This window comes from Salminus brasiliensis, chromosome 1 (genome assembly GCF_030463535.1).
Source record: "Salminus brasiliensis chromosome 1, fSalBra1.hap2, whole genome shotgun sequence".
Taxonomy (NCBI): Eukaryota; Metazoa; Chordata; class Actinopteri; order Characiformes; family Bryconidae; genus Salminus; species Salminus brasiliensis.
Genome location: NC_132878.1, coordinates 95,809,168 through 95,821,521, shown reverse-complemented (window position 1 = coordinate 95,821,521; position 12,354 = coordinate 95,809,168). Strand labels below are relative to the sequence as shown.

General features: G+C 43.4%; 1 protein-coding gene across 5 annotated transcripts in view; it reads left to right on the top strand.

Moving 5' to 3' along the window:
- ubr5 (ubiquitin protein ligase E3 component n-recognin 5) overlaps positions 1-12,354 on the top strand; it is an 83,608-nt gene that overhangs the window by 31,204 nt on the left and 40,050 nt on the right. For 3 of the 5 annotated variants that reach the window (XM_072692478.1, XM_072692480.1, XM_072692477.1), the window contains exons 9-20: positions 405-616; positions 1,630-1,746; positions 2,111-2,221; positions 2,472-2,626; positions 3,644-3,761; positions 3,872-4,056; positions 5,022-5,131; positions 6,244-6,356; positions 7,590-7,733; positions 8,408-8,519; positions 9,261-9,415; positions 10,992-11,189. In XM_072692478.1, coding sequence (XP_072548579.1) covers positions 405-616; positions 1,630-1,746; positions 2,111-2,221; positions 2,472-2,626; positions 3,644-3,761; positions 3,872-4,056; positions 5,022-5,131; positions 6,244-6,356; positions 7,590-7,733; positions 8,408-8,519; positions 9,261-9,415; positions 10,992-11,189 — 1,730 coding nt within the window. The remainder of the gene's footprint in view (positions 1-404; positions 617-1,629; positions 1,747-2,110; positions 2,222-2,471; positions 2,627-3,643; positions 3,762-3,871; positions 4,057-5,021; positions 5,132-6,243; positions 6,357-7,589; positions 7,734-8,407; positions 8,520-9,260; positions 9,416-10,991; positions 11,190-12,354) is intronic. The other 2 variants (XM_072692481.1, XM_072692479.1) reach the window with 1 other exon arrangement.

Below are 12,354 nucleotides of genomic sequence, written 5' to 3'. Positions count from 1 at the left end.
CCAGCCTTCACTGGACACCCGTGACGCCCAGCCAAGAGAACCCCCCCCTCTTTAATATGACCCCTTGCAGCTGGCTCGGCCAGTCTCGGCTGTTAACCATGGCGTTTCTATACCAGTCCAGCCTCGCCCTCGTAACTCTGAGCCCGTCGTGGTAATCGATGCCCCTTAACTGGCTGGTTTCGACTCCCCCAGTAAAACGCAGACGTGTCGAGTGAAGCGATGGCGAGGCACAGAAAGGAATAAGCACTCTTAAACCCTTTTGATTTTATTCCATGTCTTCTGTAATTAATTAATTACACTATTAATTGTTCTTATTGATTAGTTATTAATCTGACTCATTCCGAGGGTCTTTCCCAGAGAGTGGCTTACGTGTATCCCACTGGTGTGACCCTATTGCATACCAGTTCTCCTTCTGCCTTTAGAGCGCGACTCCGAGCTGCTGCGAGAGCGCGAGTCCGTGCTGAGGCTGCGCGAGAGGAGGTGGCTGGACGGCGCCTCCTTCGACGCCGAGCGAGGCTCCACCAGCCGGGAGGGGGAGCCCAGCGTGGACAAGAAGAGCGTCCCCCTGCAGAGCCCCGTCTCTCTGGGGGAGGAGCTCCAGTGGTGGCCTGATAAGGTGGGGTTTTCTGGGGATTTCTGCCCGGTGTTGGAGGGTGCAGGCAGGTGGGGCTGTTTCTGAGAATGTTGAGGGAGTAATGATGCTCTGATTAGTCAGGATTCCTCGTATTGAAGGTGGTGATTCAGCCTCATGCGTTATGAAAAATTTTAATGTGATCAAGTGTTCACCAGATTTGACTAATTAAATCAGTTGAGTTGATTTTAAAGGCAAAATAAATTTGAATAAATATTTTTTGTTTATTAAGTAAATTAATTAACTAATAGTAAAAAAATGCTTTAATTTGTCATGAAACAAAAAAATTAAATAATAAAAATTAAGATATTTTAATCAATTCAAATGCTAAATAAATTCAAATCAATGGTGTTAATCAAAGTATTGTTATACATCTTTTATTTATTTTGTTTTTTTACTATGTAATTAATTAGATTTTTTTTTTTCTTTCCTGCTGTGTTGAATTCTTTAAAGAATAATTTAATTAATCATAATTACGCCACTATAAATTGTTCATAAAAACATTATGGCAGCTTCAATCAAGCTTGTTTAATAAAATAATTATTTATTAATCCATTTTTTTTGTATAATTTATTACATATTTATTATTCTGCACTTATTTTTAGTGTTTTATTTATAGCAGTAATAAATATTTATTTAAATTTAATTTGCATGTGAGTCAATTTAAATGAATAATGAAGTCACATAACAAATTTATTATTATATGTTCTTATGTATTTTTTATTTATTATATGTAAGTTTTTAGGTGTGCTGAATTACTTAAAGAATCATTAAAAAATTCTTCTGTAAATTATGTAGATAGGTTTTCACTTTTTCTCCTTGTCCTTAAAAAAAATCAAGGTGGTTTCAATATTCAATATTTATTAATCTAATATTCATAATAATTTATTAAATATTGATTATCCAGCACTTGTTTTGTTTAGCGTTCTTTCTTCATTACACATTCCTTCAGGAACCACTCATAATGTTGTGTTTGTCCTGTTTTAATGCTCCTGAAGGATGGAACCAGGTTTGTCAGCATCGCAGCCATGTTTTCGGAGCTTGTGGCCATCAGCTCCAAGGGTGAACTCTACCAGTGGAAGTGGAGCGAGCCGGAACCGTACAGAAACGCACAAGTAAGAATCTGCGACGGTTCAGGACTGTGGACTAGGGTAGCTCTTAGGAACCATACACCACAATGAAGGTGCCCGAGGGGCTCAGCAGAGTAAGACGCTGGTACCCTCGCCCCTCATCCCTCCCATCAAGATGCCGGCTGGTACACCTCTGGTCCACTTCCGGTCCCGAGCCCGCTTATCTAACCTTTAGCTAACAAGCTGTACATTTGCAGCTAGACGCCTGTAGAAGAAGAGCGTGTCCACATACTTTTGGACCTGTAGTGTACCTGCAGATGTTTATTTGTTTGGCAGCTCCTTCTAAAGATAGCAGTGGTCTGGCTAATTTGTTGCTATGGAAACTAACGAATGTGTCCTCTTTCCTCAGAATCCTTCCATCCACCACCCTCGCGTGTCCTTCCTCGGCTTGGCCAACGAGAAGATCACCCTGTTGTCTGCCAACAGTATTCGGGCCACTGTGGCTACAGAGACCAACAAGGTCAGACTGCCTCTTCTCTGTAGTGCTGAGATGTCACCATACACCAGTGGGCGGGGCCAAATAATATTAATCCCAACACCCGCCTCTCATGTGGAGAAACCCCTCATCTGGCTCAGAGACCCCCCCCCGATACTGTTCCATTCACATATCAGTCAAATGCGAAGGACTTCTAAACATCTAATGTGTGTGTGTGTGTGTGTGTGTGTGTGTGTGTGTGTGTGTGTGTGTGTGTGTGTGTGTGTGTGTATAGGTGGCCACATGGGTGGATGAGACTCTGAGTTCGGTGGCGTGTAAGCTGGAGCACGGCGCTCAGACGTTTCCGGAGCTGCAGGGTGAACGGATCGTCTCCCTGCACTGCTGCTCACTCTACACCTGCGCCCAGCTCGACAGCAGCCTCTACTGGTGGTGCGTGTACCGCCGCCCCCTCTGGGGCGCTTTGTGCACCCTTCATATGACCTAATGATCTACACACGCTAGTAACACCCATCCAACCACACAGGGTACCACAGTAACTATTTGCCAACTGGCTAACAACTACCTGAGACTCCATAGCAACACACTGAGATAGAACATAGTAACTTGCCATCAGCACCATAGCAGCCACCTGAGATTCCATAGTAACTGCCCATCAGCACCATAGCGGCCACCTAAGATACCATAGCAACCTCCTAGCAACACCATAGGGACCGCCTGAGATACTTTAGTAACTGCCCATCAGCACCATTTCAAGCCCCTAAAATACCATAGTAAATACCTCTCAGCACCATAGCAACCTCCTAGCAACACCATAACGACCACCTGAGATACCATAGTACCTGCCCTTCAAGGTCATAGCAACCTCCTAGCTACATTTTAGCAGCCACCTGAGATTCCATAGTACCCATTGCACCATGGTGACTACCTAAGATACCATAGCAACCCCTGGCAACACCATAGGGACCGCCTGAGATTCCATAGTAACTGTCCACCAGCACCATAGCGACCACCTAAGATACCATAGCCACCATCTAAAATGCCATAGTAACTGCCCATCAGCCCCGTAACCTAGCAACACCATAGCGACCACCTGAGATAACACGGCAGTTGCCAACCAACTCCAAAGCAACCTTCTAGCAACATCAAAGCGACCACCTGGGGCATCATTGTAAAGAACCCATTAGAACATTAGCAACCGCCTAACAATGTTATGTGAACTATCTAGCAATCACTTAGCAACACCATAGCAACCATATAGGGTACCACCGCATCCACTTTGGCAGCAGGCTAGACCACCTGGGTTACCAAAGCAACTGCCTAGCAGCCACTAAGCAACTCCATAGCTAGCACCTAGTACCATCATGGCAACCACCTGGAATACCATAGCAACCTATGTCTTGTCTCCCTCACCCTTATCGTATCTGTTTCTCCTTGGTTTGTGTGCAGGGGCGTCGTGCCTTTTAGTCAACGCAAAAAAATGCTTGAAAAGGCCAGAGCCAAGAACAAGAAGCCAAAGTCCAGCGCGGGGATCGCCTCCATCCCCAACATCACCGTGGGCACTCAGGTGAAGGAGCAGGGGCCCTTTTTGTGCCGTGGATCAGATCGGTGTTGATGCGTCTGTGAAGCTTTAAGAGCTGACCTGGTGCTTCTTCTCTCCCTCTGTCTGTGCTGTAGGTGTGTTTGAGGAATAACCCTCTGTATCACGCGGGCGCTGTGGCCTTCTCGGTCAGTGCCGGCGTCCCCAAAGTGGGGGTCCTGCTCGAGTCGGTGTGGAACATGAACGACAGCTGCCGGTTCCAGCTACGTTCTCCAGAAAGCCTGAAGAGCATGGAGAAGAGCACGAAGGCCCAGGAGATCAAGTATGCTGCTGCACTCTCTCTGCGGGCCACAAAATATCCTATTGCGCAAATATATATATATATATACACACACACACACACATAATTGGCATGATGCAAAAGTTTGGGTACCCCAGTCAGCTAAGTGATGGATATTAGTGCTGTCAGCTATAGTGCATTAATGCTCACAATTAATCGGCTAACTTTTCATATTTGCAATCAAGTTTGGCCCCAACTTCCTCCTGTAGGTCTCATAACACTCATTCTCTCTCTCTCACACACACACACACGCACACACACACACACACACACACACACACACACACAGCTGCTCCTCTCTTAGCTTAATCCAGCCCAATGACTGATCGTCCATTTATCTCTTAAGTCTTTAAAGCTTTTTCTCTATTAAAGCTTCTGTGTTGGAGCTTCGTCGTGTTCCAGGCTGAAGTTCTCTAAACTGCACTGAGAAATTCTAAGAAAAATAAACAACGGGTTCCTCTGGACAGTTTATTAGGCACAGCTGTTTTTTCTCCCGGCCAAAAATTTAAGGACGTGCTAGCTAGCATTTTAACTCGTGATCAATCACAGAATATTGATTTGATTAATATCATTAAGCTTAAAAATGTAATGGATTGACACTACTAAAATAAATAAATAAATAAATACAGACACAGACAGATCGATCCACGCTGTGCTGGCTGGACTGGGGGGCGTCCTGGAGGAACCGAGCTCTGTTCTTCAGACTAGCTCACCGACAAGATCTCACTACTGTCTTTCTTCAGAATGAGAAGCTCTTGTTTCACCTTTTTACTGGATTCATGTTCAGCTGCTTTATCTGATCTGATGAGATCTGGAGCTTCTACTGTAGAACTCTTAGAATAACCTATTGGAGTAATGTGATTAGGGGCCCAAAACCTCTAAAGTGTGTGTTTGTGTGTGTGTGTTCGCTTATTCTAATGCTGCCGTTGTTGTATCTCTGCTCGCAGGACGGAGAGCAAACCTGAACTGGTTAAAACGGAGATGGGCCCGCCCCCCTCGCCAGCCTCCACATGCAGCGACACCTCCTCTATTGCCAGCAGTGCCTCTCTGCCGTACAGTATGTACCCCCACAGCCTGTTCATGCAAACCTGTGCGATGCTGTGTTGTAATACCTCCTACAGCATGCTAGTGCGGCCCTCGGACGCCGCTGCAGCTGCTTCATGGTAACATTTAGGGCTTTGCTGCTGTGCATCTGCAGCCAGTTAGTTACTTTTACATTTACAGCGTTTAGCTGAGGCTCTAATCCAGAGCGACTTACAAGGTCACTCGTATTACAGAGGCGGGCCAAGGACTGTTGTAGAGCAGCATGGTCACCCAGACCTGCAGTCGAACCCTCATGGTGTGGAAGCTGTTGCGCCACAACAACCACAGTTCATTTAGTGTCTTAGATTTAGAGCTTGGGCAGAGTGTACTGCTGCCACTGTTATTTAGCGTTTACTAAAGCCAGTCCAGAGCTGTGGTGCAGTACGGACAGCATCTTGGCTCCGGTCCTGATGTGACCTGAACCACCAGTGTACCACAAGCCTCATATAAAGGTGCTAGAGCACATGACTAGGTCCTGAAAGAAGGACTCTAGTGAGGGTAAGCTATGATTCCTGTAAGGCAAGGGCTTGAGATCTAGCTTCAGACATAAAGACCAAACTATAGGTTGTGCCTTGATTTGCAGCTCACCAGTGCGTTTCGGTGAGGGGGGGTTGGGGGGAATTGAACACAAGCCCCTGTGGGGCTCTACGAGATGCGTTCTGGCCTACTAACACTGACCCTGGCGCTCCTCCACTTGCCATTAATTTCACACCAATTATATCTGTGCCAGTTCTTTAGCTTTCCTTCTGTCTTCCATGACTTATAATCCACTATGACTGAAGACCGCCTAAGAATAGCTCAGGTTTGATTAGTAAGTCAGGCTGCCCCATATTTTCCAAGGTAAGACTGATTTCTGCTGGTTTGGTCATTTCTGCACTAGATTGGGTCTCGTTGGATTTGGTCCATCACAGTAATTCAGCACATGGTCTTAAATTAAACGGGGGAGGGGGTGGAACTTAGTTTGGCTGGGTTAAATGAGGGTAATGAGGGCTCTAGTGATAGGTACAGTGTATATATATATATATATATATATATGTGTGTGTGTGTGTGTGTGTGTTGGCTAACGTGCTGTTCGCTGTGCTGCAGAGCGGAGGCGCTCCACGCCGGCGCCTAAAGAGGAGGAGAAAGTGAACGAGGAGCAGTGGCCTCTGCGTGAGGTTGTGTTCGTGGAGGATGTTAAAAATGTCCCAGTGGGGAAGGTATGTGCACCAGCAGGCTGAACCCAACCCAAAGCTGAGGAGGACGAAAATAGACAGGATTTATTATGATTATTATTATTTTTTTTATGAATTATTAATTCATATGGTCTTATGCAAACGCTTTGGGCACCCCTTGTTGAATTATATGGAGCTCTTGATAAGCACCTTATTTTTCACATTTTAAGACGAGCACTGATTTACATTCAATATATGGACAAAAGTTTTGGGACACCTCGTTTATTGTTTCTTCTTTAATTAAGGGTCTTAAAAAGAGTTGAAGTAACTGTCTTTACTGTCCAGGGAAGAAATCTAGATTCTGTGAGGAGTTGATTGATTGCATTATGCGACAACAGCATTAGAGCGGTCAGGACGTTGGATAATGATCACCACCCCACCTCATCATCCCCAACTCCCCACAACTCATCCCAAAAGTACTGGATGGAGCTCCACCATCCATCATTCCAGAGAACACAGTTCTTCCACTGCTCCACAGCTCCTCTAATGCTGCTGCTGGGGGGCTTTATACCCCTTTAGCCCACGCCTGGCATTAGGCAGCATGGAGCCAATAGGGTCATGATGTTTATCTGCTCCTGCAGAGAGTCCTATTCTACTGGCAGTACTTCTTCACTACAGGGACTAGACAAGCTGTGTAAGTGTGCATTTGCACATCTGTATCAGCAATGGGTGCAACTTAGAATAGCTGAAATGCTTTTGTTATAAGGGGTGTCCAAAAACATTAGGACATGTGGTGTCTGCTTGATTTAGTGCAGTGATCAAGATACAGGAGGGTGTGCACCTGGTTCAAATGACCAAAGGAATATATTTGTCCAAAAAATTGTTTAATCTTTTTCCAATATGCTAAATTATGCAAATAAGCAGTAATTGTTGATAAGAGATAAAATGTAACTTAAAAAATTAAATAAATGAGGTAAACCAGGTTTGCCCAAACTTTTGCATATGACCTTTTTAAATATTTATTTTATGTATAGTTTTTTTTTTGTTTGTTTTTAAATTAAAAATATTTTAACTTTTATTGCTGAAGTTATGCAATCTTTCTAATCTTAACTCCTTTATGAATTTAATAAGCAATAATATATGTATTTTTTTTTTTTTTTTTTTTTTTTTTCCTTTTAAGATGTTAGGCTGTGTTTGTGTGTCTGCCTTTCTCTTGTTTCTCTGTCGACTGTTTGCTGTGACGCCACATTTGCAACGCATCTCTCTTTTGAACTCAAGGTGCTAAAAGTCGATGGTGCATATGTTGCTGTGAAATTTCCAGGGACGTCGAGCAGCGTGAGCAGCCAGAGTGCAGCTCCCACTGACTCTGACCCGTCCTCACTACTGCAGGACTGCAGGCTCCTCAGAATAGATGAACTACAGGTATTCACTCGCACACTGACCGACTGGGAGGGGGGCGGGGGCGGTGGGGGGCATCTCGGATTGTGGTTCTTTAGGGGAAGATTCAGTGCCTATCACTGTCGGCTGAATAGATCACTGTAACCTGAGGGGTGCAGGAGTGTAGGTTTTCAGTCAGATCAGACGGGAGCGTACCGATAATTACGATAATAAAGACTGAGGCCAACTGAATCAGCTAGCCGAGTCGGCTCAGCTTCTGCAGGCACGCCTGGTCTTTCGGGATGGGGTCCGTGACGCCTGATGTACAGTTGCACGAACAACTAACCGAACCTTTTGGAGTTGCATGGGTTTCTTTATTGATCCTTGAAGTCTCCGTAGTAGACTAGTAGTGGAGTAGGCTAGAAAAAGTAAGTGATGTGATGTTGACCCTAAAAATAATGAATCATAGGTTAATCTAAAATAGTCAGATTGTCACTTTAGACCCATGCATTTTTTTTTTTACACCACCAGCTCCGTATTTGTTCCTAAGGCCTCCATCAGGGTTCTCGGAACGGCTGAGGCTGGGATAGAAAGACCTACTCGTGCTCATAGTCTCTTGCTGTTGTGTCCGAGTCTGTGTGCAGATATGCTGTGCTTGTGTAATACTGGAATACTGTGAACACCTGACTGAAGTCTTTCCTTTCTCGCTCTTCTGACAGGTTGTTAAAACCGGTGGAACTCCTAAAGTTCCAGACTGTTTTCAGCGCACACCTAAAAAACTTTGTATACCAGAAAAAGCTGAAATTTTAGCTGTGAACGTTGACTCCAAAGGTACGTGAAACCTTTTACACTCTCAGATAAGGGAAATGGGTCGTGGTTTAAAAACAGAAGACCTGCAACAGTGGGATGAATGTTTGCGTAACTTTTTAGGTCTGCTTTATAAGATCTATTTACCAAAAAAAACAAAACCAAAAAAATATATATATAATATTTATTTTTTGTTTATTTTACAATATCTTACAAATCAAAGCATGTAGTTTGTCTGGGCTGCACAAGACTGTATATTAGTATTTATTATAATTTTTATTTATATGTTTATATTTTTTAAACATAGAAAATTTTGGTTTGCATACTGAAACCAAACGCTTCAGTAGGCAAACAAAAATAATACAAATTTATTTATTTATTTATTGCTTATTTTACGATAGCTTACAAATCAAAGCATGTAATTTGTCTGGGGTGCACAAGGCTGTGTGTGTGTGTGTGTGTGTGTGTGTGTGTGTGTGTGTGTGTGTGTGTGTGTGTGTATAATTTTTTTTTTTTACATAAATAGTTATTACCATTAAACCCATTAAATGGAACTTTTAGCACTTTTCCTTTGCATGTGGTGTGTTTGGTCTTTTGAAACTGGAGGTGTCTATATTTAATTGGACTAAAACATGGGGGAAATTTAAAAGTACAGCTCTACATTTTCAAAGTTTTTGTAGTTTTGACATTTAAACCTTATTGAAACTTTTTTTTTTTATTATTATTTTTTTTTTAACACAAATCCTCTGTTGTCTCTCCCTGTAGGAGTTCATGCTGTACTGAAAACAGGAAGCTGGGTTAGGTACTGTATCTTTGACTTGGCCACTGGTAAAGCCGAGCAAGAGAATCACTTCCCCACGAGTAACCTAGCCTTTCTGGGCCAGAGCGAGCGTAACGTGGCCATCTTCACTGCTGGCCAGGTAAGAACTGCTCCGTAAACTCGGACCTGAACTCGGTCTGATGCCAGTTTTTGGGAAGAATTTAGTTTCACCAGTTTGATGGGATTTATTTTTGTTGCATTATTTAAGTGGGGGCATTATTGGTGGGGCAGTGGTGGCTCAGTGGTTAGAGCACCGGGATATCGATAACAGGGTTGTGGGTTCGATTCCCGGGCTCGGCAAGCTGCCACTGTTGGGCTCTTGAGCAAGGCCCTTTACCCTCTCTGCTCCCCAGGCGCTGGAGTTGGCTGCCCACCGCTCTGGGTGTGTGTGTGTGTACTCACTGCCCCTAGTTCACTAGTGTGTGTGTGTGTGTGTGTGTGAGTGTGTGTTCACTACCAGATGGGTTAAATGCAGAGGACACATTTCGCTGTACAGTGTACAGTAACCAATACGTGCACCTTTACCTTTTTAAGGAGAATTTATTATTGTCATTCGCTTCACATGTATGTGGTACATGGGGTGGAACGAAATTGAGATCTCAAGGTCCCAGTTACACCCAAAGAGCAATTCTGAATAAATAAAATAATAATAGTAGTAATTATAATACAAATACATAAAAAATTTACTTGTATAAAAAAATAAAATGGTGTAGTTACTTTTGAAAAATTCACTGAATCTAAAAATAAGATTATTTTATTAAATATTAATTGAATTACGTCCCCTGTGCTATTCATTTATGCCTGATTGTAAACCTCCTTAGAGAGTTTGAAGAAGGCGTCAGTGTTGGGCTCTGTATTGTTGATTTGTCATAATAATAACACTGTAGAAATGTACCCAAAGTAGTGGCTCAGCAGTCTAATGCGCTACCACTATGGCCCAGGAGAGGGGGGGGGGGGGTGCTGCTTTGCCATCAGCAGCTGAAGCCGGAGAGGGCACAATTGGCCTTGCACTCTCTCCGGGTGGGTAGATGGTGCTCGCTCGCTCCCCTCGTCACTCTTAAGGGCGATGTTGTTAAACAAGCCATAGATGCAGTGTAAGGTAGTAGTGGTGGTGGTGGAGGTAGTTGAGTCTCCCAGCAGGAAGGTCTGAGTCCTGGGAAGTCACATGATAACATCCCCAAAAACCCAGCACTGCCTTTTCCTCTAACATGACTGATTTTCTTTCAAGGTGCTGTGAAGTAATGTAGTATTTCCTGCTGTTATTTTATATGTAATTATAGGCTTGTTTTTCTGCTGTTGAAGCGGTTAAGAAATGGAAATTCTGTGGGCTTAAGGCAGGGAGAGTCACCGAGTTTGAGACGCCACTTCACTGCACTAACCTTGTAATAACAGAGCCCACATTTTTTTCCGTAGACTGCTGTATGTTTCCCTGCCACCCAGGCCTTTTCTGAACTGCGCAATACGAGTAGAGTGCTGGGGAAGCGACTGAGAAATACCTAGCAGTGTGTTAATCCCGTTTCTGGCTCCGTTCCAGTTAGGTCTGCGTTCGTTTGGACCTGGGATTGGTTTGAGGGCTCATTTGCAGCTCATATGTTATAACGTAGCTGTGGTAATTATACCACTGTGTGACGCAGTCCCTGCTGTGTGTTCTGACTTTTCTTGCTTCACGTCCACAGGAGAGCCCCATTATCCTGCGGGATGGGAACGGCACCATTTACCCAATGGCCAAAGACTGCATGGGTGGAATTCGAGATCCGGATTGGTTGGACCTGCCGCCCATCGCCAGCCTGGGCATGGGAGTCCACTCCCTCGCCAACCTGCCCAGCAACTCCACGATCAAAAAGAAGGCTGCTATCATCATCATGGCTGTAGAGGTACACGCTGCTCCTCTGCTCTGTAGTGTTTCGTGTGATTGGTGTTCAATTATTAGACTAGTCAAATAATCAGTGTGCACCAAAAAAGCCCCCCACCCCCCCCCCCCCCCCCCCCCAATCTATCTAATCTAATAAGTTCATTATCTACTGTCATTTATTGAGAGATTTTTGAAATTGTGGCAGTGCAATTATTGCTAAAATAACTGAATTAGGACTAAATCCACCTGGATCAGAGATCTGTCGGTCGGTATGTTTTACAGGCTTCGTACGGGTCCTGAAATAAAGCGAAATGCTAAAATCCACTACAGAGTAGTCCTTAAAAATGTAAAAATTGAAAAAGGTGTTTAAACATCATGGAAAATATTATAATGAGCTCCTGTCGCCATTATACATAATAATATAAAACAGACTTTTACAGTAGCTTAATTTTTCACTTGACCAATCACTGCCTGTGTTTTATATGATTGAACATTTTTAGCCGTGGGATCATGACCGTGCATTATGTTGTTAACAAGCTGGCCTTGACAGTCTTTCAGCTACTAGCCTGGACTAAACCTTCCCATAAACAAATGACAGGAAAATATTTGTAGTTTTTGATACTTAAAAAGTCCTCGAAAGTATTTGGGTGCTCTGATCAGATCGGGTACTTAAAAAATATATATATTTTTGAAATTACAGGCAGTACAAGTATTGCTAAAACGACTGGATTAGAACTAAACCCACCTGGATCAGTTTATTACAGGGTTCGTACAGGTCCTGGAAAAGCTGGAAAGTCATGCAATATAAACATGCTGCAATCCAGTACTGCATAAGCTCTTCAAATCATGGGAATATTATAATGCGCTCTGGTCAGGGACTTGCTTTTGCAATTACAGGCAGTACAGTTATTGCTAAAATGTAGAAATTTGGAATAAACCTCCCTGGATAAGAATCAGAGAAACGTCGCTATGTTGGTATGTTTTTATTATTTAATGAATTATTAATTAATTTAATAATGCGCAATAATAATGACTGTGGAGCTGTGAAGGAGCTGGGAGCTGAATGGTCAGGTGGGTCAGTCAGACTGGGATGTAAGATATTAAACACTAGAGTTTAAGACGTTGATCAGATTAGTCTTTAGTCTGATTTTAGAAACTGGTATTAAATTTACTGGAGTAGCGCAGCT